The 26781-nt window shown below is 42.9% G+C and overlaps 1 protein-coding gene across 4 annotated transcripts in view; it reads right to left on the bottom strand.

Moving 5' to 3' along the window:
- Positions 1-5773: 5773 nt before the first annotated feature.
- Positions 5774-26781, bottom strand: part of LOC142380087 (threonine--tRNA ligase 1, cytoplasmic-like) — a 31405-nt gene continuing 10397 nt past the window's right edge. Inside the window, exons 1-18 of one of the 4 annotated variants that reach the window (XM_075465605.1) lie at positions 17386-17795; positions 16290-16465; positions 16096-16210; positions 15245-15366; positions 14816-14924; positions 13641-13705; positions 13466-13544; positions 12690-12836; positions 12464-12562; positions 10354-10523; positions 10112-10274; positions 9500-9637; positions 8990-9067; positions 7232-7332; positions 6595-6696; positions 6428-6500; positions 6191-6305; positions 5774-6047 (exon numbers count right to left, since the gene is read on the bottom strand). In XM_075465605.1, the coding sequence (XP_075321720.1) occupies positions 5902-6047; positions 6191-6305; positions 6428-6500; positions 6595-6696; positions 7232-7332; positions 8990-9067; positions 9500-9637; positions 10112-10274; positions 10354-10523; positions 12464-12562; positions 12690-12836; positions 13466-13544; positions 13641-13705; positions 14816-14924; positions 15245-15366; positions 16096-16210; positions 16290-16465; positions 17386-17469 (2082 nt within the window). In that variant the 5' untranslated portion in view covers positions 17470-17795 and the 3' untranslated portion in view covers positions 5774-5901. Of the gene's footprint in view, positions 6048-6190; positions 6306-6427; positions 6501-6594; positions 6697-7231; positions 7333-8989; positions 9068-9499; positions 9638-10111; positions 10275-10353; positions 10524-12463; positions 12563-12689; positions 12837-13465; positions 13545-13640; positions 13706-14815; positions 14925-15244; positions 15367-16095; positions 16211-16289; positions 16466-17385; positions 17796-19291; positions 23854-23941; positions 24110-25035; positions 25297-25423; positions 25719-25864; positions 26041-26781 lie in introns of those variants that run through there. The other 3 variants (XR_012769809.1, XR_012769810.1, XM_075465604.1) reach the window with 3 other exon arrangements.

Raw genomic sequence — 26781 nt, 5'->3', positions numbered from 1 at the left:
GTTTTATTTTGCTTCCAAGCAACATGACTTCCTGGTAATCTTTTAAAGTTGTCTTCAGCAATAGTTCTCCAAACTTTCTGAAGGTTTTACAAAGTGTCTTAGGCTGTTTTCACTCATTTTTTTCCAGTCCTTATTTAACACTGACCTATGAATCATTTAAGCACAAAAAAAGGCACCTAACTCAAGGAATGAACCAGATGTGTGTCTACAAAGAAAGGACAATTTAGCAAAGAAATCATTTCAAATTGTTCAGGCAGCCTGCCTCGAAGACCAGAAACTTGGTATAATTCAGCGTGATGTACAACGTGCCCTTAAGAAATAGTGCAAACTACACAAGAAGAAATAGCCTAAAAAACTATCTACAGCAGATGAACAGTATCTGAAAGTGATGTCCTTAAGAGGCAGGAACAAATCCAGCAAAGACCAGACACAGGGCCTGAGATGCATCTGGACTTTCATTTGATCCATCTGCTGTTGGCTGAAGCCTCATCAGAGATGGTCTCCATGAAGGGTCTGTCAAGAAGCGATTCTTCAGGAAGGGAAACAGGGAGAAAAGGCTGAGGTTTGCCAAATCACACAAGAACTGGACTGGAAATCAGTGGCAACAGGTGTTATGGAGGGATTAATCCTCCACGGAGCCCAGACCTCAATATTACTGAAGCAGTATGGGATCATCTTTACTGAGAACAGAACAAAAGGCAGCCGACATCCAAAGAGGAGCTGTGAAATGAGCTTTAAGAAGGCTGGAAAACCATTCCTGAAGACTGCTTAAAGAAATGAGAAAAAAGCTTGAAATAAAGGCACTCATACCAAATATTGATTTTCACGCATGTTAGAATTGCACAATCTCTATTTTTGCCTTCTATACTGTATTTCCTTTTGTGCCCGTTTCAATAAATCACTGCACCCATTCCATGTTTTCCTGGAAATAATTAAAGAAAAGAGGGGCGGCTCAAAACCTTCCCACAGCATTGTATGCGCATAAAGAACATTTACCACTGACACACCTGTTAGACTCCAAATGACCGAGGGGTATTCGCTCAGGTGGAAATTTATAAGCCCCGGTTCAAATAATACTGACTTAAGAACGCACAAACACACAGGCATGAGCACACACAGATGACTTGGAATAATGAGCGATGGAGGTGAAGTGACGGTACTGTTACTGCTGGCATGTTAAAGAGGTCAGTGGAGGGTCGAGCGCGCCTGGTATCTGTGACTGGCTTCCAGCCTCACAAACGTCCTGTTATTGTTTTCAGTGGCTTCGCTTTCTAAGGCCACCCTGGCAGTGATCACATCTCTGTACTCTTGCTCACACACCCTTTCTTTTTAGCCCCTTCTTTAGAACACACTCAGTCATAAAATGCATGCGCACACACACACACACACACACACACGCACACACACACACACACACACACAGATTATTTATAACGAGATGGAAGGGAGAGTCAGCCCGGCCTTGGAGGGCCTATTTTGGGAGGTTTAGTCTTCAGTCACTCAGGCTGACAGCTTCTCAGTGATACCAAGAGAACAATACAGAGCAGTCTGTTTATCTTCCCCCCCCGGCCGGACTGTTAGACTCTGCCTCCCGCCTGGGTCACAGTCACCCTGCCTCCCGCCAGGAAAAGAGGACTTCCAGGACAACAGTGATCTCAAAGAGACCACCAAGTGATTTTCCAGTATAGGATTTGTCCACTCGCCATATATCTGCAGCAACCGTTTGTCACTGTAGAGAAGACTTTCAGCCCCTGAAAACTACATCTTAGATATCATATATATATCTACAACTCTGTACTGAATTAATTAATTAATTCTCAGATCCCGTTTGGGTAGAATCTCTGAGTGCTAAAAGAGAAGGCATTTGTTACTGGTGTTTGCTTTGAAGACTTTTTACTTCTCATCCAAGAGACTCCTCAGTACTTAACTGCAGTGAACAACCAGTTTGAAAAATCCAGTTGCCTTTTCTATTAGCATTCAGGAACAGTTTGTATAGTAAATAAGCAAAAGCTCAGACTCTTGGATCAATAATCAAGTTGCAACAATCAATCAATTATTGGGATGAGCAAATAATCACGTCTTATTCAAAGCCGTTAGACATAGGGTTCCCTTTAGAATAGCAGCTTAAAATCTAATTGGATGATGGATACATCCTCATAAAATCTGAGAGTTTTCTGAGAAACAGAAACGGACAGAACTGTCAACGATAAATTTATCTTTTTTTATGCAGACAAAACACAAAAGCCGCAGGAGAGCTGAAACCGTTGACTTTTACAGTAAATAATGATCTTTCCTCTAATGTTCATTATTAGAAAAACAGAGCCATTGTGTGTTTTAAAAACTTTCATCTTCATAAAAAAAACAGCTGAAAGGGATACATGTGCACATACTGTATCGGGTCTTAAAACAAAAACTTGGCAAACTATGTTTGCCGGATCAAATTTCTCAGACGTGATGATTCGATGTTTTCTTTCATTATACATGACAATAAATTTTACATATATTATTTTTGGAGTGTTGGTCAGACAAAGTAAGACGTTATGTTCGGCTGGAGGACATTATACAGATCATGTTATTTTAGAGGCAAAGCTGCAGAGATTCATCCACCAACTGTCACTGAGTGCTTCCAAAAGTACTTCATCCAGATCCTCAACAGAGTCCTGCTCACTGAGAATAACCGAAAGATCTAATGAGAAATATCCCCATCGCTCACTGTGGATGCAGATAGTGTAAAAAACTTTTTAAGGCCTTCAACTGTAAAAACTGTCATCAAATAACCCCACTGTGGAGGTCAGTGGGAGCCATCGACTGTATTTACGCTTAGTTTCTGCTGTCTTAGAAAGCTTGTTCTTTTTGTTGACTGAACCCACAGCAGCCATTTTCTTTTTTGGTAAGTCCCTTTAGCTAAAAATAATTTCCTATGAACTCTGTGTGACTCCACTAAAGATTGCCTTGTATGTGTGTGTGTGTGTGTGTGTGTGTGTGTGTGTGTGTGTGTGTGTGTCTCTGTAACACACAGAGGAGATAATAAGGGTGGAGGGTGGGCACAGTGAAGATGTGAGGAGAGCGAAGGGAGGCTCATATTGTTATCTACAGTCAGGATTTGAGGAGTGTTTACTGGAGTTAATGGTCTATGTCATCGCTACGCAACTACTGTGCAATGTTGGCTGGTGGCTACACTGTCTGGGTCGTATTTTATCTCCAGCTTCTGGACAAAGTCTGAAGCAGAGTGAGAGCGCAGGCTTTCCACAGGCTTATTCTATGAAATATATCATTATCAATCAAGATGCTGGTCGTCTTCCCACAAACTTTTATAAGTTAAAATCCATCTTTAAACTGTCTGAAAATAGGGTTTAGTCTCAGAGTTGGGATCACAGTTTGCTTTATATCTGAAAAAAAAAAAAAAGAAAAAAAATTGTCACTTTGAAAACAATAATTCCTTTAACTTGATTTTCAAATTTCGTACAATATTGAACATATTTGAACAGTCTTTGACATCAGTGACTGGTTACAGTTAACTGAAACGGCATTCAGATACACCATAACTGAGGTCCATCTCTGAAGAAAGATGTCCATTTTCATTTGGAGTCTAGCCGTCATGTACTCCATTACATAAACTTGTTTCAGTCTGTGGATCCATTGAGCTTTCTTCCAGTTCATAGTTACGATTTCCCTCGCAATCAGTAACAGTATGTGAAGTATATACAGGCCAAAAAAGCCTGTAGTGTATAAGCCTTGGAAGCAAGATCAGATTTGTCCCAAATCTGATCTTTGCAACAAAATACACATGATTATTATATAAAGAGTCACTTACCAGAATACATTTTAGTGTAATTATCAGGCATTTGGATTTTTGTATCTTTGGTCTTCCTATAACATTCCAAAAATTCCTTTTCAAGGATTGAATAAAACTCCTGGCTTATAAAACATGCAGATATTTAGTTTCATTGGCCCGTGTTTTGGAAACTGTGAGATTTCTGCTGTATCAAATTCAAAGTGAATTTTGTTTGTCCAGCCCTCTGCTTTGAAATGCTTTCCAAAATCACTGTGAATCTGCCAGTAAAGGTTTACTCTAAAGTCGCTGCAAGCAAATAGAATCATTATGTCTGAGCTGGCCTGAACTAAACACGCAGCATAATACAATCAATAGCCGCTGCAAGCCATTACACACTGCAGAAAAGTCATTGTGTAGTGACAGCAGTGACCTCCAGTAATGCTCTTCTTAAAGCGGAGCTGAAGAAGCCTCTGACTGAACACACCTTGATGTTTGATGACTCTGTAGAGGGTGAGTGGTGCTGTTCTTTATGCTCATCAACTTGTACAACACATTTCCATAATCAGCTCAAGCGGCTTCCGAGCAATCCCCAGCATGGAGCCAGCTCGCCCTGTGACGGCTGGTTATCAACAAGAGGAAGAGAAGAAGAAAATAAACTTTAAAAAAAAAAAAAAGCTCACATTTAGAAGATGGAGTGCTTAAAATTTTAAGTGTAAAAGAAGCATGCAACCTTAGATCGCTGTCAACAGCAGCAGCAGCAGCAGGGCTTGTGCGATGTTAGCTGCACCACCACTTTAATCCAGATCAAAATATTTTAGAAATTACAGAATTAACAATGAAAGTTCAAGCATATATTTGTGAAGTCATCCTTTGATTTTTTTTTTTTTCACCCTCAAGCACCAACAGTAGAATTAAATATTTAGTTCAAAGTTAAATCTCCAGTCTCTGAATGGATTACTGTGACATTTGGTTCTGATATAAATGTCTTCCTCTGTGATACTGTGATAAATTTGGTCATTTCAGTTGAATCCAAGACCATCACTGGGTCAAAATGTCCACCAGTCTCATACTTTAGTTTTTGATCAAAAACACTGGGAAGTGATTTTCGTTTCAGTTAGTCAAAACAGTACTTTGCACTCATTGCTAATGAGGAATAACTCATTTTGCTGGCATGCTAATCATGCTTAAAGCTGGCCGCTTCACTTTTAGCTCAAAGCTGTGTTGAACCAAAGTGCAGCCTCGCAGCACTGCTGCTGTGGACTGTGACCATCACTGTCATATTCCAGTGTATGTGACCCAGAGGAGGGGTTTCCATTCACTTCCACTGTATCGGAGAAGACCCACAAGTCTCTCAACTCAGATCCTGGTCTGTTAAAGCTTGAACCCGACATCTGTTCACAGACCGATTTAAAACTCAAGATGGAATCAATTCAATTTCTCCTCTAGAAAAAGTGTAACCTTGAATATCTATCTGCATGTTTGAATTCCCAAACGTACCTCCGCTCACCTCTCTGCCCTCTTAAATGCTTTCCAGTGAACTGAATTCCCTATCGACTTGCTTTATTCTCTCGGAGCGGACGCCTCCCCCCCCGTCCTCTGTGTCACTGTTATGACCGATGTCTTTTCCATCCTGCTGCCCTCTCTCAATTAAAAAGGAAAAACTTCCAATCCTTTTGACCTGTACCTTGACTTGGCTGTTTCCCCCAAACACACATGAAAACACACAGCTCTGACACAGCTGCTCACTCTCCTATTTTAGTCAAACCCCCCTCCTCGTCCCCTTTCTTCCAGTCTTTTAAAAGTACGCCCGGTTTTCTACTCTCATGTCATGACAGACCAATGTAAGCAGGTGGTTTGCATTTTTAAGGGCTTTAATGGACAAATGCTGCTGAGTAATGCTGATATTAGAGTGATAGTGATCTTTAAATAGCCTTAAGTCTCTACTTTGTACTTTTTCAGGCACAGATTTATAAGTGAATTCCATTGAAGGACACAAACTTTAATGTTTTATGTACTTTTATTACAATTTGCAGCTTCCACATCTTCAGATAAAGCAATAGTTTAGCAGCCTAAACATAAAAATCCAAAGTTGATCACATCTGTGAATAATTAGTTCCAGTGAACCCTTATCGAAGGTCATCCAGGTTGCTTCTTGTGTCTCGTAGCAGTGTGAGGGACCTCAGCACCTCCTCTGTCGGCCTCTGGCCCAGCTGTTTACCTCCCCTGCCCCTGACATTCACTGTTCCAGTCTCGCTCTCTTTATCCCCCACCACTACAAAAAAAAAAAAAAAAAGATGTTAAAATATATTAACATCAATATTAGTGAAGGGGAAGTTTGGAGGTGGTGCATTCAGGGATAAAAACAACACTGACAGGCTTAAGTATATTAAACAGCCCCAGTTTTTCCATTTTTACCAAATATGTAGTTGTACTGGGCCAGCTGAGCAGAGCGAATCTTCTTACTCAAGGTCGCGCCCTGATCGTCATTGAAATCAACCATGAAGCCAGCTTCATGGAACTGCTGAACCACCTTAAGAGGAAAGAGAGGTGATTCCTGTAAGATTGCACCGACTAAATTGTTCTCACATTCCAAAATTAATCATGACAGAGATAAAAAAAATAAATAAATAAAAAGTCAGACAGATCACTGACCTGTCTGCCGTACGACTCGCTGTTGCCCCCTACAGGAATAACCATGACCTGAGCTGGAGACAACCACAGTGGCCTAGTTTGGGTAAAAAAAACAAAAGTGTGACGATGAGGTGGGGCACAGCTAGAGTGTCCATCTCCATCACATCCGATTATCTTCAACTTCTCACCATTTCCCTCCGAAGTTTTCAGCCAGTATAGCGATCATTCTCTCTAGTGACCCCAGCACGGCTCTGTGGATCATCACCGGCCTGTGCAACTGGCCGTCTCGTCTGAGCCAAAGGTTAAAAACAATCGATTAGGCCACGGTGCACATCAATGGAAAAGGCTTTTTTAATGATTTTAAGGATCAATATCTGTCTCAGCTGACCAAAAACAAACGCTGAACAGACTTTCTCTCTTTCTCTGTTGCATTTCCATTAAATGAACAACTTTGTAAGAAAAATCCATGTTTCAATATGATTCCTCTCATAACTGGGTGATCATAAAACACTCTGACAGAGTTTGACCTTTACAGAAGCAGATTAGTGAGAAGCAAGAAGAGATTACAGGCAGAAAAAAAGGAGAGTGTGCTTCCTTGAGCTGATAAATCTAATAAAAAAGGAGCGATCTTTCTAGATTCAATTAGGGTTCTGTTAAGTTTGAGCTGTGCCATTTTAGCCTGAGCAATTACAGGACTCAGAACAGGAGTCGACCAAAAAGACAAGTCGGCGCCACAGAAAACCTAAAGTGCAGGATTAAACCGGCACAGATGTAGGAATGTTTCAGAGACCGAGTGCCAGAAGTGTAAACTGTTACCGGACTCACCCGACATACTGAAGGTCGAATCTGACCGGCAGCTGGAAGTCAAGTTGGATTGTGGCACACTGGTGTTGACGACCGATTGCATCTTTGATCAGGATGTCGATCTATGATGTAAACAGAGTTTATTAGCATCTGCAGATCTGAGTTCAGCGAGCTGATACGCTGCATTTTTGTGGAGAGAGTCGGTTAAATGGATTTCTGTGAGAAGCTGAACTTGCTAATTGTGGCTAACACACCACAGCAACGTGGCTGTGAGGAATGTTCGTTCCAAGGAGAGCGTTGGTGTGTCCGTCTCCAACCTGACGCGACCTACCTCTTACCCTCTGCGCCTTCACGTGAGCTTTATGTTAGTGGACTTCTTGCACAGAAGTAGTGAACTTGAAATCGCCTCAACAAACGCAGAGTTCATCCTAAAATTACGCCACTTTCAGTATATAAAAAAGAAAAACCAAACTCATGGAGCAATAAATATTTTACTTCAGTTTTTATTGGTGTGAATCGCTTCATGTGGTCCTCAGTTTCTCCCTATAGAGCCAGGAACAAAAAGAGGCCTCCGTCACGCTCCACCAATAAACTGAGCTCACGAGAATCGGATTAGAAAACAATTACATCTACACGCTGATTTTAGTCGTTTTACAGCTTAGAAAATCACCTTACGTCCTTTTTTATGCTACGACTTGGGTGAAAAGATTGAGATTCATGACTATACATTCAAAATGAAAACACAGCCATCCGATCATTCTCAGATACACCCGACTCGGTCCAGTAAAATATACTCATATGAGCTGCAGGACACTTCATGTCTTAACTCATTGGCTGCCAGCCATTTTCAGTTCAGAGACACCCATACTGCCAAGTGTTTTACAGTATTTTGACTGATTTTCCAAGACTTATGACTATGTACACACCGAAATTACCAAACGAAAGAGTAGACTCTCTTCTTTCATCAGGAAAAAAAAGTTTGTTTCTACCATTTTCAGTCCTTTAGTAATAGACAGTAGAACATAGGTTGGTTTCACCAAAAACAGCTGTTTGACCAAAAAAACGGAGAAAACACGCTTTTTCTTTTTTTGTGCAGTGGCACTGCTGCCACCTTGCGGGTAATTTTGCCAGTATATTCTCTGTTTAGTGTTTACAAGCCTAAGATTTAGTGACAAACTCCGCTAGATTGTCCCCCAGCCCGCTCCGTTAAAAAACGCAATTGACGTCTATAGACGTCTTTGGCAGTCAGCGTTTTTTTTTTAAATTGACGTCTATAGACGTCAATGGCACCGAAAGAGTTAATAACAGATAATAACATCAGTCACATGCTGAGGCACAGAATGTGTAAAAAAAACTTGTGCACGTGATAAATACACACAGATATAAACAGTATGGGGCAACAATTCAGCATTTCTTCCCAAAGGAGCCAACGTACGGCAGCAACTTTAAGATATTCACAGAATCAAACTTCTTTCAAATTTGCACAGCTGGCTGCGAGTACGCAGAGACCGTCTGCAAAGTGCAACACCCAAGAGTCCAACAGCCTCTGTTATCTGCCGTGTTAAATGTAACCTGTTGCATTTTAATTAGAGTATTAAGAGAGACTAGGTCCTGGAAAGTTATTTAAATCACGAACAACCATAATCTTGCGAAGAAGTGCAAACTGTCCGTTTTACTTCTTTATCGAAATCGGCCAAGAATAACTGCAATCAGGGCACCGCGTTGTTTGCGCTTGCATGTGGAACTGCCGTTTTACTACACGCTGCCCCGCCCACTGACCTTTGGTCCGTAGAAGGCTCCATCTCCAGGGTTCACCTCCCAGTGTTCACCAAACTGCTGCAGACTCCTCTCCAACTGCTGCTTACACACACGAACAAGCACAGCACAGATCAGGGGTTGAAGGGAAAATAAGAACATTGATGCAACATTATGACTGCCATGTTGGTTCTTCTGTGTTAAAGAGCTGTGGGAGCGCAGAACTATGATGTTCAATTACACTCGATCGAATCAGCTTAAATTGCCACTGCGCCTATTTAAAAGGCGCCCGTGGGGGTTTACAGATATACATCTACTCAGAAGCTCAACACAAAGCGGCTGGAAAGTACCAGTTGCATGACTAATTGGTTAAGTGGATATCATTACACCACATTATTTTCTAGAAAGATTTCTTTAAGAGCTCTGATTAAATGGCTGCCACTTGGCGTATATATATATACACACACACACACACACACACACACACACACACTGAGCAACATGATAAAGTGTGCATGAATGTGTGTGTTTTACCTGCTCGGCATTATCCCACTGTTCGGGCTCCCCCAGGCACGGCGTAGGACGTGTGGAGAGCAGGCAGTGGAAGGAAAACCCAAACACTTGATAGACGCTTCGAACAAAGTCCAAGCAAGCCACGATCTCGTCTTCCAGCTGAGGAGAAGGAACGAAACAAGTCAAGACCAGGACAACAACAAAAAATCTAATAATCAACAGAGCTGATTGTTAAAGACAGAGGAGTTCAAAGGGTAAAATTCCAACCATGGAGGGAAAAGTGCTCCCGGGATCGAATTAGTATTTCAGAGGCCAATGATTATCATGTGAGTGTGATCTCTGTGAATTACTGGGGTGCAAACTGAGGACCCGTTCCAGGACTTTACGTGTACAATCGGCAGAACTGCACAGCTACAGCGATGCACATATGGAGGTGTCATGTTTGAACAGGACAAAGACCCTCATTCATCCACGCTGAGGCCTCTTGGAATGTCTCAGGAGTTATTTGCACAGCCCATTTAATCACTGTAATACGGCCCCACATGTGCTCCATTTACAGTTTCGATCCGGTTAAAGATGCTCATGGAGTATGACCCAGTTTTGAGTCTGCGTCCCCCCCCCCCCATCATTTACCTGCTCTGGCATGCAAAAGATGTGAGCATCGTCCTGGCAGAACCTGCGGACGCGGGTCAGACCTCCCAGAGCGCCAGAGAGCTCGTTACGATGCAGCGCCCCAAAGTCCGCCCAACGCAGCGGGAGCTCCCGCCACGAGCGAACACGCTGCTCAAACATGAGACTAAACACAAGAAAGCAGAGTCAGTGTCTGTGAAGAAATCAGAGTACACGGATGTCTGAGTGTGAGCGCGCGTGCTCACCAGTGTGCAGGACAGTTCATGGGTTTGAGAGCGTAAGTCTGAGAGCCCTCTGATGTCACGGTGAACATGTTCTCGCTGTAGTGCTCCCAGTGGCCCGAGCGCTCCCATAATGCAGTGCTGTACAGAGTTGGGGTCACGACCTCGGTGAAGCCTCGCCGTCGGTATTCACTCTACGAGAGGTCAGGAAGGAAGGATGTGTGTAACAATGAGTGCAGGGGCAGGTCAGGCTGTCACAACAGTGTCGTTATCAAACAGAGAGTCATTTTACAACCTGCATGGCGCACACTGCCAGAGTTATACGAACATCACACCCATTCGTCACTAAGCCAGTCAGGCAAACATGGAATAAAGAGCTTTAGCAGCATTTTATGATTATATAAACCCAACTAAGGAGTCTGCATAATCAAATCAGGTCACATTTGGTATTCTGGATTTAGCTGCATAAGCAGTGCTGAGAAACGTTGTTCAGCTCATTTTAAGTAGACAGAATACGCAGATCAAGTGTTGGGACTGTGTATCGTTGCTGTTTTCTTCTTTTATTTCATGAAATTTACAGAAAATAATTCACAAAAATGAGAAACGGCCGAATACGTCTTTAAGACGGCTGCTCAAAACACATACTGACAGACACAGCATGGCTTACTTAGTCTTGTTCTGCTCTTTATTTTTTTTTGTTGCACTGTATATTAAGGTAGTCTTATATCGTTTCAGAACAGCAAGCCGTTTCAACCAATATCTGAACAAGCACTTGTGTCTATGTGAAACTGCCACATGTTGGCAGTACAGGTACCTTTATGAACTAGCCTACATCTGAAGATAATGGCACCATGATGAAATAGCAACACTATAGTGTCAGTCCCACACTGACATGCTCCATTTATGAATGGACATGTGCGCTCAGCTTAGAGGTTGTGTGCTGAAATCTATTGAAAGCTGCAGGTTTAAAAGGTTAAATTAAATAAAAATCATTCTATTAACACATGGCAAACACACTAAAACAGATGCGATGAGGCATCTCATTCACCTTCGAGCTCATTCGATGTTAGAGAGATATTTTCTGTAGAATGTTGTTGTATATATTCATTATTTAATTATGCAAACATCCGAGTCACAGGCCCAAAATCCCATTTTGAAATCGGCTACTTCTTGTAGCTCGATGGAGCATTTTTAGAGCTGGTATGGATGTAGAATCTGGTGAAGACAAAGTCGAGAGTAAATATTAGGAAAAGATGCGTCACCTTAGAGGATTCGACTCCATCAGTTTATTTGTTCGGTGTTATTCTAGGCAGCAGTTTATTTGAACTTAATTTAAAAATAACAGTTGCTCAATGAGATGTGGGATTCAAAACACGACCACACTTAAAATGACCGTGTTTACTTTAATTTTGTCTTCATATCAAAGTGCGTTTCCGTTTCCCGTTAGACATTAGTGCAGCGTGTCTTCAGAAAATTTACAGTGAAGACGTTGACAAATAAAATTGACTAATATTAAGAAAACAATGACAAAGTTCAATCATTTTTAATTACCAAAATTTGGATCAATCTGCGTGGGCCAAAAAATAAGAATAATTCTCCTTTACATCTTAAAATTAGGTCAGCAAACCCACTGAATCATAATAATAATAATAATTATTAAGATATATGCTGGAATAATGGCTGCTATTTTACACCATTCACTGCTTCATATCCTTGTGGTTCTTGTTCTACTGGATGAACTGAAAAAATGTTGTGCGTAAATTAAAAAATTAATACAGCGTGTGTGCATCAATATGAACCAAGAAAAATTACAGATTCCCAGTCGGTTCAGCCTAACTTTGAAACATTCAACCAAAAAAAAAAAAAAAAAAAAAAAAAAAAAAAAAAAAAAAAAAGCCCGAAATATTTTTTGTTGGTGCTGGATCCAGAGAATAAGAGGACTTCCTTGACCTAAAACACAAACCGTGACGACATCAGCAGCCATTCTGTGTTGGTTTACAGCCCTACATGACGCGTGTTTGATTCAAATGGATCTGCAAAAACTGGTGGAGGCTGGTTTGTTAGAGAGCCCGAAGGCTCCTTAAACCAAGCAAGTTTAAGCAATATCCAGTTTAAAAAACACAAGTCAAGGCACCTTAATGAAGTCGGTGAGGGTGTTGTAGATGTGGGCTCCTTTAGGCAGGAAGAAGCAGCTGCCTGGACTGACCTCGTTGAAGAAAAACAGCTCCTGGTCCTGTGCAATAAAAACAAAAATAACCTGTTTATGTGATTATTTACAGGGAACGCTTGATTTCATTGTTTTTGATCAGTTTTAAGCTGATCTAATTTTGAGCACCCTTCTCCTAAAAACGTTCTCTCACCGTTCCAATGCGCCTGTGGTCCCTCCTTCTCGCCTCCTCCTGCTCCCTCTCCCACTCTTCCCTGTCCCTCTCTCCTGGAAACGCCACACCCAGCAGCCGCGTTAAACCCGAGGCCTCTGTCTGGTTGGCCAGGGTCACGGAGGACAGCTGGAAATGGCGCAGCGATGGAGAGCAGAGGTGATGGGGAGAAGAAAACAGTGAACGAACAGAGAGATGGCAAAAGAGGAAAGCAAAGTGAGTCCCAGCTAAAAAGAGAAGAGTGAACACATGGGGGGTGGGGTGCCATTGTGTTAGCAGGAGCGCAGAGCAGAAATATGGCCTCTGACAAACACAACATCCTGCCTCGGATATTTCCAGCCCCTTGCTGTTGTGGAATCCCAGCCTGCCCACTTTGGAAACGGCTCCCTGGATCAATAAGGGTGAGGAAAATTCCATTTACGCGGAATGTGTCCCGCTGGACAGAAAGAGCCAGATGGGTCCAAATAAAACAGATTCTTACTGATGCGATTAGGTTAACTGTAGTTTGACTACAGTGTGTGTCATAAATTCATGAAAATCTTATTTTGGAGCTTGGAGAAAAATGACAGAGCCATATTAGATGGAACAGCGTTTGGCTTTCAAAGGGCTGCTCATCAATCATCGAGCTAAAATTGGATAAACAGGGTAATGCACAAGGTTAACTTGGGAGCAGCTGTGCAATACAAAGTCAAGGGGAAGGGGAGAAAACAAAAAAGACACAATGAGGCAGAGGAGGAAGGAATTACACAAACACAAACCTGGAGCATCTTGAAGACCTTGAGGAGGCCTGTGTGTGGGAGGAGGGGCCCGCTGCTCACTGCTACACTGTCTCCACACCTGAGTCACACAGAGGGAAAGAAACAGGTTCATTAAATGGGTGCTTAAGGACACTGGTGGGTAAGTCTGTATCTGTGTGGGAGTACTTATACATGCCTGCACACTGTGACTGTGGAGCCTTTCATCTGCTCTTCAACAAGCTGTAGCCTCAGCTTACCGTCCTACAGCAAGCACACATGTACATTTCAAAGAAAACACATTATTCATATGAGCAGCTTCGATATAAAAGGCCTGGAGTCAGCCACAGAAGGCGCCCCAAGATTTATTTTTTTTCCTTTATTTATTTATTTTTTTTAAATAGTCCAATTTAAAATTCTCCAATATCAAATCAGCTGCACACTCAGCAAGACTACAGTTGAAAACAGACATGTTTGATAAAAGATGGTCATTATTAGAACAGGCAATGCCGGGACTCTAGTTACCTCTATATTCTAGTTTTTCTTTTTATTTATTTATATATATATATATATATATTTTTTTTTATTATTATTAATTACAGGAGATTAAGTTCTTTCTTTTTCTTTTTGTATTGTTGTTGCTCTCACCTGTAAATGACTCGTACTTTGTATGGTTGTTTTTCTCACTTGTAAAATACTCATATTAACGCAGAATGCTCGTTAGAGCATATAGAGCGAAGAAAAGGATTGGATTAGCGGAAATATGACGTAAAGGTGCAAAACAGTGACTGCAATTTACAAATATCTAGTCAGTGGAAGAAAAAAAAAAAAAAAAAAAGAGAGAAAGGACTTTTAAAGAACTTTAAGCAAGCATAACTGCATATAATATACACTCCTTCTGTGTTTGTTGAGTATGTATGTATATGTCAAATAAAAATATATATATTTTTTAAATAAAATAAAAATCAACTGCACAAAACACTGCAAGTCTTGTCCTTAAGATTACTGTAAAAAACATTTTATGGCTGCTTAAATAATTCCTTCAAACTGTAAACACAACCCTAAAAACCTAATGTAGTGCCAACAGTTCATGGCGACAGATTAAGGAAATTAACACAACTAGAGAAGAGCGTTCTCTGACCGGCACAACTTAATGCATAAAGTTCATGTCAACTTAGCGATTATGCTTTATAGATTTGAACAGCACACGGTTTATGATTTATTTGAGCATTTACATTCGGATCTACTTTCCTATTGGGCGCCCCAGAGCTAAAGATTGATCAGTAAACCCTGACTAAACTAACTGAAACTCAAACTGCGTGTTGTCTACGGTCCTTTTTGGAGGATTTGTCGAATAAAACAAGTGCTGCTGACCTGGAAGAGTTCTCGGGCTTCATCTGTATTCAGCTCCAGACTGAACAAAGGAAGTTTGAGTGCTGCGGCCTCCTTACACCTCGCCTCCACATCACTCAGGGACAAGGGACTGCAGGTCAGACCACATACAGGAAAAACACCAAAAGTTGACTAATCCGTTTTCATAAGACAGGACTGGGAGTGTATGACTACGTACATTTTGAGAAGATAGTGAGAAAAGACAGAAGTCAGACATGTAGAAGACAACAGCGTAACGCACAGGTCTGACAAAATACACGAACAGATCAGTATTATAATGGCCATATAAACAACATGTCGAATTGTCTTGTTTTGATCAGTGAACGCTGCTGAAACAATTATTTGACACGTTCAATAAGCGATAAAGAATCCGTGGACATCTACCGGAGAAAAGTCCCACAAACATCTTACCTGTTTATCAACAAGTGATCGCAGAAAAGCCCGAGTTCTGACGCTCCTTCTCTGCAGACCTCAGCACCGAACACCCCCTCCAACACACCGCCCAGGACGCACGCTCCTGTCCTCCATGCTGCCTGTGAAACCAAGGGGGTGAAGAAGAGAACGAGAGGGATGGAAGTAAAGTAACGTCCAAGTTCAGATTGATTATGACTGCGAAAGTTATTACTTACTTGCCCCAGTCAAACGCTTCCTAATGTGAAAATGTGCCTAAAATAACTTTACATGGCAAACCCAAAACATACTGAAAGCAGTTCAAGTCCCACATGGGGTAAGTGTTTGATTTTGGTCTCTTGCCCCTCCCCCCAAAAAAACCTAAATATGCATCAAAGATGAGGCACAGCTGCCAGCTACATGATGATGTAACAGCAACCTGTGGGAGTATGCTGAAGAAACGATGACTTTGGGTTAAAAGTTTGAATAAACTGGTTTGTTGCAACCTTCGTCAATTAAAAATGGTCTCTGAAACTGACTGCACCTGCTGTGGTCACGGTTGTGTAAAATGCTTTGCATCAATCAAATCGTAAGACTCTAAGCTTCAAAGCACTTTTCCTTTGAGGAGTCTTTAATATATATATAAAAAATTCATACTTAATGTAGCTATATGAGGCAGGGACTTATTTCAAATTTCTTGCAGTATGCGTAGTAGCGGCTTCAAATTTCGAGTGTCTTTTGATAACCTGGTGGTCAGAAAAACGAAAATGTAATCTTAGAAATATTGAGATCTATCTTAGAGACAGCAGAAGCAGTGGTGGCAAGTTTCAGACAATTTACAACAGCTCAGTGAAAGGGAAGGAATAATTTACCTGTTTACCCTCAACTGTGTCAAACCCCAGAAGCTGCAGATCACAGTCTGCCTCTAGAGGTCGTCCAAGCTCCCACAGTTCCCCATTCACCTTACTCACCAACGCTCCTTTCACTCTGCAATAACACAGACATTAACAGTGCTACTCCTGCAAAGGATGACATAAACATTGAAACGAGTGTATCAGGTATTTACCGCACACTCTGTGCAATAAAGAGAGGCGTGGTGACACCAGCTGTTCCCTTTACAGTCCGGCCGTCATCCAGGCGGATACTGAGGGGCTTTTCTGTCGCTTTGACTCTCTTCTTACTGGTTTGTCTTTCCCTGAAAGACTCAAAGATTCGCAGTCGCTCAGATAGAGCTGGAGACACCTGCGGTGGAAGAAGAAAGAATGAGATAAAAGTCAAAAGGGGTTAAAAGGTACAGAGGACAATACAAAGCACGCGGCAACTAATGTGGAAACCCGTTGTTATAAATGCTGCTTTCCCTTTAACTTAAAAGACATGCCATTCGCTGAACTTACTGTATAATTACAGCAAACATGAGGTGTATAATATAGGAATAAGTTTAAACCTTTGCTGCCTTCATGCCTGCAACTGAACTTTGGCATCCAAAATCCTCTTAAGGTTAACTAAACACATCTCTAAACCATAAGATAACAGATCAAATGGGGCTGGATTCACTGCAAGGCTGTTTTAGGAGACAACAGTGGCGTTAGCTGGATCTGCCCAATAGTAAGCAAAGTGTTTCCCCATTCATCAAATGGCTTAATATGGTTCTTTCTTTTTGTATGCACATTATTAGTGAAAAACATGAATTCACTATGCCAGTATTACAAATTAATAGAACCAATTGGGTATGATATAAGTTATTCACCTACTTTAAGTATTTCAAATTATGTTCTTTTTTTTTTATGAATAAAATGATTAGGACCTACTTTATTATTCGTTTTTAAGAAGTAACCACTTGAGAGAGAAACAGACAGGAAGTAGATGGTATGGTTATGTTATCAAACGCCATAATTCACATGCATCTCCTTTTCCAATTGATGTTTATCCAAAAAACAAGTAGTAAAGCAAGTCACAAACAACAATAAGTTTAAATAAGCATAAAAAAGCGTAACTTGGCGGCTACGTTGGCTTTTAGGTGTCAGACCAGCTCCATCTCCAGTCCCATATTTTACAGGCAACAGTAACATCAGCTGCAGCTCACAACACTGACATAATACACACAGTCCTGGAGGCTAATCTTAGCATCAGCCAGTGTGCTGCTGTAAAACGAGGATGCGCACCTTGCTGTACTTCCTGTGCACGCGAAGCGTCGCACGAGCTGCCGACCTGCTGATTACCAGCCGAAACAGTTGTGTCACCGCCATCGCAAACACGCCTGCCTACAAGTTCATCCCCCAAAATGCCACAATATTCTCTCCTTCCCTGCGAGCGGCCATAACACCGGAAGCACGGGTTAAGAAAGCAGAGGTGACGTCGTCGGTGTAAACTGGTGACGCAACTTCGAAGAAGCGTGCGCGCTCCGAGCTCGGACACCAGAGCGCGCTTTCACCCAGAAACTACGCACATGGATAAAAAGCATGCCATCTCAAGTTAGAAATCCAAATCAATATCTAAACTGACATCAAAAGCTAGCTACGATCAGGTCAGACATTTCAGACTTCTGAAAGTCCAACCACACAGCGCATGCGCCCGGCGTCACGAGCCCAGCACTGTCACACAGAACCGACGACCTGCCGCATCACGATGTGCAACAACGCTGAACAAGAGTGGGTGTGCTCCATAATACAGCGGTGGGCTTTTAGAGCCTTCTGTTGCTATAAATCAAGTTTATTCAGTACGCGAAATGGATTTATCAAACACTCAGAAAATGGAAATAATCTGGGAACAAAAAATACATATATTTATCCAAACAAACCAACCTAAACTATTATTTCTACAATATTCAAAACTTGAACTTTGTAAACTATCAAAACGGGCTATTTATAATGTTCTGAAACGTTAACATAATATACATTTGAAAGCAGTGGTCACTGAATCATACTCTTAAGGATACTTCCAAATCTACAGCCTCCAATTTAAATGCACCGTTAATCCTACCAAAGTTTTTGGTTATAAAAATGATTTTTGATTTAATCATTTACATTAGAATTAGCGAACGTGGTCACAAAACCAAGCTGTTTAACCCGTAAGACTGGGCTCTAACGGGAGTACTACCAATCAGCCACTTGAGGGCGCTGCAGCACCACACGACAGACTGGTCAGTCTCAATAATAAACAGATAAAACAGTCTGTGTGGTATAAATGCTGTGAATTCAGTGCTTTAACAATATTTGATCTCACTGACTGATATAAGGCCTCACTTTAATAGTATAAAAATAAAGGATCATTCTGTGGGTTAAGTCAAGATTGTGATAATTGGCCAATTCCAGCGTTAGTCTCTGCAAGGCAGAAGCCTCAAATATTTACCAAATGACTAAAAAAAAAAAAAAGAAAAAAGAGCTGTTAATTACACTGAATGGTCCAAGTGTCGAGTTAAACTTTAGAGACCTTAAATTGTTTGACTGTACAATCTCTTGTAGCTGCCGAATAACAGCACGGAGGCCCAAATATGATGCTGGAAAGATCTGTAAAATGAAGCCTTTGAGTTCATGTAAAAGCAGCTCTTTACTGACTACTGTCCCACCACAGCTTAGTGTCATTTTCCTGCCGTAATGGGTTAAGTCCACAGGAGCTGGGTCATTTGTGACGGTTTACGAGACTTCAGCACAAGCGGTCAAAGACCTGGGTCTATAACTAGAACTCGTCCGTTTTAAATTTGTGGTTTTCCAGAACTGTGTTTAAGGGTCAAGTCGTGTTGCTGTTAAAATAATTAAAAACCTAAATAAAGAAAACAAAACAACAAAAAAAAACAAAAACAAAAAAAACAAAACAAAAAAAAAAAAAACACCCGTTGCCACCAGTTTGTTAGGCTAAGAACGACGACTGATTTCAGTCAGAAGTGCAGCCATCAACTAAATAACAAATGCTCCGAATATATGAGGAGGATGGAGCCCCCCCATATTCATTAATCCTTATGGTTGCCCAGTCTACCTCGTCTTGTGTGAGTTTGCTTGTATTCACAGTGACAAATAACTGCTGCAGAATGTGTGCAGGTTCAGAACACCAGAAAGGATTGGACACTCAAAGACCAGTGATATAGCATCATTGATGAGAACAACAGTAACAGCAGAGTTGAACTTATTAAATACACACAGACCATCAGCTTCGTCACATCTTCAGTCATTTTCAAACATAATAATCAAACCAAGTTGTCTTGAAGTCAAAAGAGGAATTATTTACAGGGGGGAAAAAATAAAAAAATAATGTACTGTGTCTGCATGAAGAGGTTTGAGAATTCACTTTGCTGAGTCATTATGAAAGGTGATCACAACAAACTACTTTTGATTATCAGTTGCTCCATTGTTGCTACGGCAGAGATAACAGACACCAAGCAGTAAAACATCAGAGGCTGTGCACAACATTGTCGTGACAAAATGATCTTCCTCGTTACATTTCTACAATGTACCAACTGAAAAGCGTTGTGCAGGAGAGTCTGTGGCATCTTGGGTAGCCGTGAATAATTAAAGGAGACGATGCGCTCCTCGAGGTGCCGACTGCAACGCAGGCTGCACCTCCAACCAAATGGGTCGACTACAACCACTCTGGGACAGCATTAATGGCAACAATTACCACAAAAAAGGGGGAGAATTCCTGCCTTTGAGCTGACTTTTGTTTTTCTTCCGAATCTCAAGTTGGGTTGAGAGGTGCAGAAGGGTTTATGAAGTGAAGCACAGAGACTTGAAGGCAGATGCATGAAATCAGGAAAGAAAGAAAGAAAAGAAGAAAAAAAAAGAAAAAGTACAGAGGAAGAGAGTATTTTAGTGAATCCATTTCAAATTCAAACCCCCCAGGACTCCGTCTGTGGCTGCCTGGAAATGAATACTGGGCAATTCTATCCATTTAGAGAAAAGAAAAACAAAGAGTAAGAAAAATAAAGCAACTGAACTGTGGTGCAGCAGCTGTGTAAATATATGAAAACAATTTCTTCAAAAACAGGCTGAAAAAAAAAAAAATGGAGCCCAGCAACAAAAACTAAATTAAAGCTGCGCAATTTAAGAGATAATTAGTAACCTTGGTAACCAAATAAAGTACCCCCCTCCCCATCCCCCCACAGTTCAATTCAAACTCTGGATTTTATTCAAGTCAGTACATGTTGAAGCCTACCAGGTGCGGTTCAAAATGAAATGCCTCCCCTTTCCCGCCATCCACTACCGAGTAGCTTCATAACTCAGTCTAACTTCAAACGTGCACGGGCAGACATTTACGCCAATGATAAAAATGCACGATTCTCTTCACCCTCCTCTTCTGAGTGGTGGTTTCAAAACGAGAGAAAGCTGCGAGAGATACTGCAGAGAAATTCCTCAGGGTTAGAGCTTATCCAAGGCCTCAATCACAGTAAAGAAACGGGTTGAGTTACCTTCATCGTCCTCATTTAGAGAAATAAAAGCTTGAAGAGAAAAAAGGTGGTATCAACTCAGTCACTCTTTATATTTACAAGCTTAGTAATGTACAGTGGGAGGGATAGATGCTGAAGAAGGTGGAGCAAGAGAAAAAAAATTATATTTACAGCAGGTATTCTGGAAATAAGAACAAGTGTTAACCTCGAGCTGCAACAAGAAATCTCATCACCTCAAATGAGAAATGCTAGTTGTGGGTGCACAGCACACGTTCCACACGCTCACAGATGAAAAAAAAAAAAACTACTTTAATCACGTCAATCACACACTTTCCAAGAAGAACTGGTTTGACATTTTGGGAAATAAAAAAAATAAAAGATAAACACGTTTATCTTTTAAATAGGAAACTGGGAACAGCAGAGCATTTATGAGCATTTATTTAGCCGAGTGTACAGATGTGATGTGGATGCAAACAACTAACCCGGTTCAGTTCAAAGTTGCTCACCCCTGCTGACGTTTTGAACCAGAAATCTTACTGCTGCAGGGTTCGTGGGTCAGCTGGGTGACCGTCGAAGCTTATAATCACTCGTAAAAAATTTTTTTTTTTTTTTTTTTGCACCTTCAAACAAGCCGTGCCATTTTTCTTCTATAATATTCTTTTGCTGAAACAAGCTTCGTAATTAGCCGTCAGATGAGTGGCAACAGTCTCCCAATAAAATTCTCAGCAGGAAAGCTAATAAACATTTCCCAAAATGCCAAACAACTGCGCTTAGTTTCTTCTGGGTATCTCATGACAATCAGACCTCTGTTTCGCCGTCTCTTAGTGTATCTGAGGTAAAGAAAACCCATTATCACACATCACACATAAAAAGCCTAAATGTAATATGATTTTTTGTTTGTTTGTTTGTTCCCCCCCCCCCCAAAACTACTTGAGTTTTATTCTTATAGTTATGCAACTCTTGTACCAGACCTAATGAAACTTATCTACTGTGTATGGACAAGTGGCTAAATGGAAGACAGAGGGTTGGCACACAACACTCTGCACTATGTAACCGATATCCTCCGAGTACAATGTTAAGATGACTGGCTACTAAAGCTGAGGCATGAAGATTTAATCGGCTATTTACACACAAACTAAAGTTTCTTTAATTCAAGCTAAATAACAGAGTAGAGATGTCTGGGCTCATACCAGCGGGGCTAACACACACTGCACTGTTAGATGTGTGGCTTGCACTTCTCATTCAGCTTGTCACAGACGACCACTTCAGTAGCGTGGGGGTAGGAAAGGCCTCTTCTGTGCGTGGAAGGGACCGCCTGCGAATGGAGGGCCGGCACGCTTCCCCCCACGAAACCCACCCCTGTGGAGGTCTTGAGACGGGGTTCGGCCTCGCAGCAGGGGTCTCTGTGAGATGGGGGTGGAGAGGACTGGGGGTCGAGGACTGGGCAAGTTAAGGAGGGGAAGGGGGTTGGAGGTTTGGTTCTGACCTGGAGGACTAGCGAGGGGTTTCTGGAGAGGAAGAGAGCGAGCAGCGGCAGTGTCGACTGCGGGGGAATTGGGTGTGGAGGGAGAGGGTGTGGAGGATGTGGGGGAGGGGGAGGGGGAGGGAAGGGACAGACTGAGAGGCTCATTCACTCTGCCAAGTAAAGGTGGAGGAACACCGGGTGTACCTGGGCGGTGGAGGGGGGGTGTATGGCGGGGGACGAATGGCTCTTTAACGGTGCCGGGACGGGGAAGCTTAGGGGGCTCACCAAGCAATGATGACATGAGAGGCGGGGGGGTCATTTTGCTTCCTCTAGGCCCCATGCCACCACGCTCACCACCATCGGATCTGACTGGGGGAGGAAGAGATAGGGGACGATCGACAGGAACCAACACTCCCCCCACCATGACTGCAGTGGGCACAGCAGAGTGAGACGGTGGAGGTGAAAGGCGCTGGTGTGCGGGAGGTGGAGGGGGTCGAGGGATTGGCGGGGGAGCACCGAAGAATGGGGATGAAGGAGGAAGATGATGGAGGTGTGATGGAGGAGGAGTCTGCATGTTCTCCGGGTGGTAGGGCATTTGGAATTGAGTCTGAAGCGGAGGACGTGGGAGGGAAAGGGGGGGTGGGGGGTGGAGATGTGAGAGGAGGAGATGCTGGGGAGGAGGAGGGGGAGGAGGAGGCATTGATGGGTTCATGTCCTCAGCGCCTCCCTGGCCCATGTTCAGAGAGGGGGGGAGAATGTGGGATGAGGGAGGCTGAGCTTCCAGGTATTCTTCCTCCTTGTACCACACGGATACCCCAGGCCGACTGCCGGCTCCTCCCCCACGACGAGAGCCTCGACCAATCACACGGATGCTCTCTACTGTCTTGATGCGCTCTCCAGCAAGTGGTCGGTTGGAGTACCTCAGAGTCTGGATGGGTGCCCCCTCAGTGTGGGGTGACACAAGCGTCTCAATACGATGATACTGGCCCTCGTCCCCATCTGCACCTGGAGACTGTAGACATTTCCCCTTGTCCTCTTTTTTCACACTCAGACTTCCATCATCAGAACCAATGCTCACTTTACGAGAGCCGGCAGAAAGTCTCCTCTCGCCCACCACCCTGTTGTTTCCCATAAGCCTCAGCTGACTGTGCGGATCCTCTTTCTTACCCTTCATATTATTAGCGTGAGAAGACGAGACGTGCTTCCTCATTGCTTCATCGTCCTTTAGCTTGGTGCTGCTCTTTTTTCCGTATCTGGATGAAGAGGAGCTGAGAAAATCTCCATCGTTGTTGCTTCCCGATGGCGTGATTGCAGCATCCCAGGGTTCACTGCGGTAGGCGGTGGGTGAGAGATTATGGCCCCCAGAAGAGCCCAAAGATTCCGGCACGCTCCCAGGTGTGTCCATGATCTCATCCTGGGTCGGCGTGCCGGCTGCCTCGTCTCTCACTGGGGTCCCGTCCACCCCGTCGGGACTGACATCACCTAGAGCGAGACTAAAACCTGGATTACCCTGCAAGAAGCTGTTGATCTTGGATTCTAAGCTGGGGGGAGAGACGGAGGGAGCCGAGAGACGAGGAGGTGGAGGAGGCGGAGGAGGGGACAGCTGGATCTCCTTCTCCCAGTCTTTGTTTCTTCCAGGCATTTCTCGTTTGAGGCTTTTTCCCAGATGAGGTTTCGATTTTGGGGTGGTCGGGGTTATCGGAGTTTTGACACTTGCCGATTCTGGGGAGGTTCGGGTGGAGGGAGCAGAGGAGGTGTTGGTCACACTTTGCAGGAGAGAGGACAAAGCTGTTTTCGAAGACAAAAACAGAGAAAAATGTGACCAATGGGGGAAACGCATTAATGATTTGAATAAAAAGCATCGAATGTGCCTAACCTGGTGTGTTGGTTTTCGACAGAGCACTGAGAATCCCCTCAGGGGTGATGTCAACACGTGACAGGATGCTGGCCAAGGCAGGGCTTGGTGGGGTTGCTTTGGAAGCTGCTGACTGGCCAGTGGGGGTGGTGGGCGTCCCAGGAGATGGCCGGTGTGACGGACTAGCTGCTGAGAGGAAAGTAAGGACAGAAAGGAAGAAAAAAAAAAAAAAAAAAAGGCATTGCAAAAGGAGGAATAAGTCAAGTGGTTCCCTTTCTGGTTCTTGAAAACAAAAACCAATTTATCCGACTAACAATTATGTTTATTCATTTCTTCCACGGAAGGCTGCCGGTAAACAGAAAACAGGCTTTTGGGTTGAGGGAGAAACCTGAGTAATACTCCGTTTTGAAAGGAATGGGTATAATAAAAGCTTTGGATGGGCACAAATAGTGCTGTGGGAGATAGTTTGGGGGTCCCTCGGGGTCCCTCGTTCATTCGACTAGGCCAGGGCTACCCAAATCCGGTCCTCGAGGGCCGACGTCCTGCAGGTTTCAGATGTTTCCCTGCTTCAACACAGCTGATTCAGATGAAATGGAGCTCTTCAAAAGGTTGTTAAACCAGCTGATGAAGCATCGATCTGAATCAGGTGTGATGGAGCAGGGAAACATGCAGGACGTCAGCTCTCGAGGACCGGATTTGGGTAGCCCTGGACTAGGCTGTTAAATGTAAATCAGGAATGAAGGGAATATTCTTTATGCAACTCATGTGGCACCATCGTTAGAAAACCGTCTTATTTAGATTAAGCTGAACGGTCTGAATACTGCTGTGCACATAGCCGATGATTAAACCTGGGAATGCCAGAAAAATGCCAATTAGTCCTGAAATTGTAAAAATACAAACCTAAAAACTAATCAGACATGTACTAAAGCACTGAGCAACGTCCCAAAACATCCCTTAACGTATAAATCACTTCCAATATGAACTAAATGATTGTGATTAGCCAGCCTGGCCAAACATGAAGATGGCAAGATGCATCCCGCAAGAGCAAATTAAACATGAGCTCTTTGAAACAGCTGATTCCCGGCCTAATAATGACCAACAATCCCTAAACACACCTGTGTTTTTCATGGCAGATGTGAGTGAGCTGAGAATGGAGCTGATCTTTCCGAGGTCCACCTTGGCCAGATTGACGCCCAGCGGTGCAGTTGGAGCACTTGTGGCTTTAGCAGATGTGGGAGTCACTGGGGTTGCCGTGGCGGCAGCAGCAGCAGAAGCGTTGGTCTTCGAGGATTTCGTGGGTGTGTTTGAAAGCTTTGACGGCGCCTCTGACTTTGAAGTCTTGAAAACAGCAGAGGATGGCTTGTCTGTCTTGTCATCTGCAAGTTAAAGGAGAAGAAAAAAAAAAAAAGCTGATATATTTACAAATCACACAGCTGTAGAGCGAAGCTTTATACAGACCAATATAAAGAGAAACCATAGATCTACAACGCTGTTGCAACAAACCCTGAGCTGCTGCTGCAGCAGCAGCATCTGCCTCTTCATCAGACATATCCATGTCCTCCGTGTTTGGATTGTCTCTGTGTAATTCCCCTTCGTCCATGGCCTTTCCGTCCAGATCTGGATCCACCTGGGCTCTGCAAGCCTCCATACCCAGAAAGGGTGAGTCGGAGCCGGTGGGGGAGGGAGCGTCTTCGGATGGAGAAGGGATGGGTGAGTCCTCAGATCCCGGTAGTGTCGACTTGAGGGAATCCAATTTCCTTTTAAGAGTGGTCACACGGTTGGCAAAGGCATTGTACGCCTGATAAGGGAAGAAACACAGAAGAGGCAGAATTAAACAGATATTTGAGGAAGATGGAAAAGAATGAATCTAAAAACTGGGCCAAAACCTTTTACAATTTCTCTACCAAAAATGACATCTTTATCTCTAAGAACCAAAAAACTCACATTTGCCACAATCTTAACCTCCTTGTACTGGGTCTCGTAGAAGATGTCCGTGTTTCCCAAAGCTTCCAGCAGAGGTGGCCCCGTTTTCAACTCTTTCTCCAGGAAGCTGACAAATTCCTGCAGCTTCAGGCTGCCGTCCTCAAAGTCCTTGACAAACTTGTTCCCTCCGGCCTTGTCTGACAGACGAGACGGTTGACAAATAATCGTTAAATCAAACACAAGAAATCCACAAGGTTTCAATATTTAAATATCACGACGGCAGGCAACGTCGATCGCGTGTTCCTGAATTTAAATGAAGTCACAGGAATATAACCGACAGAACAGAGGATGTGAACACTATCCTGCTCAGTCAGGGTTATTCCCAGAACAAGCCAGGAGCCGGAACTACTTTCTAAATAAGATACGTCATCAGAAACGGCGCACTGATTTCTGTAGAAATAAGATTAATGACAACAAACGATTAACCTACACCGTCTGCTTCTGTAAACACACGTAAGGAGCGTGCGCACAATTCAACGCATTCAAATCACTGCTTCACTTGTACTAAGGATGCGTTTCAGGTAGGGTTGGTAATGAATAATCGATTATTTGTTTGTAAGAATTTATTCGACTAATATTCTAAGCCTAATAAATAATCGTTCTAGTCGCGCGCATTATGAGAACAGCTATAACTTCCGGTATCTTGCGCGACAACAGACGAGCAGTGATGAAGCGGGCTAGGAGGAGTGCAGTGTGGGAACATTTCTCTATAAATGACGATAAAGTCCAATGTAATTATTGTGACGCCCTGTTTACCTACCACAGTGCAACGTCTCCACTAATATATCATCTGAAAAATGTACATCCGAACGTTAATTCCGGCGAAGCCAGCTCAAGCGGAAGGCAGCCAACCATTCAGGCTACACTAGCTAGGAGGA

This window comes from Odontesthes bonariensis, chromosome 5 (genome assembly GCF_027942865.1).
Source record: "Odontesthes bonariensis isolate fOdoBon6 chromosome 5, fOdoBon6.hap1, whole genome shotgun sequence".
NCBI classification, from domain to species: domain Eukaryota; kingdom Metazoa; phylum Chordata; class Actinopteri; order Atheriniformes; family Atherinopsidae; genus Odontesthes; species Odontesthes bonariensis.
The sequence above is the reverse complement of the archived record's forward strand: the minus strand, read 5'-3'. Positions and strand labels throughout refer to the sequence as shown.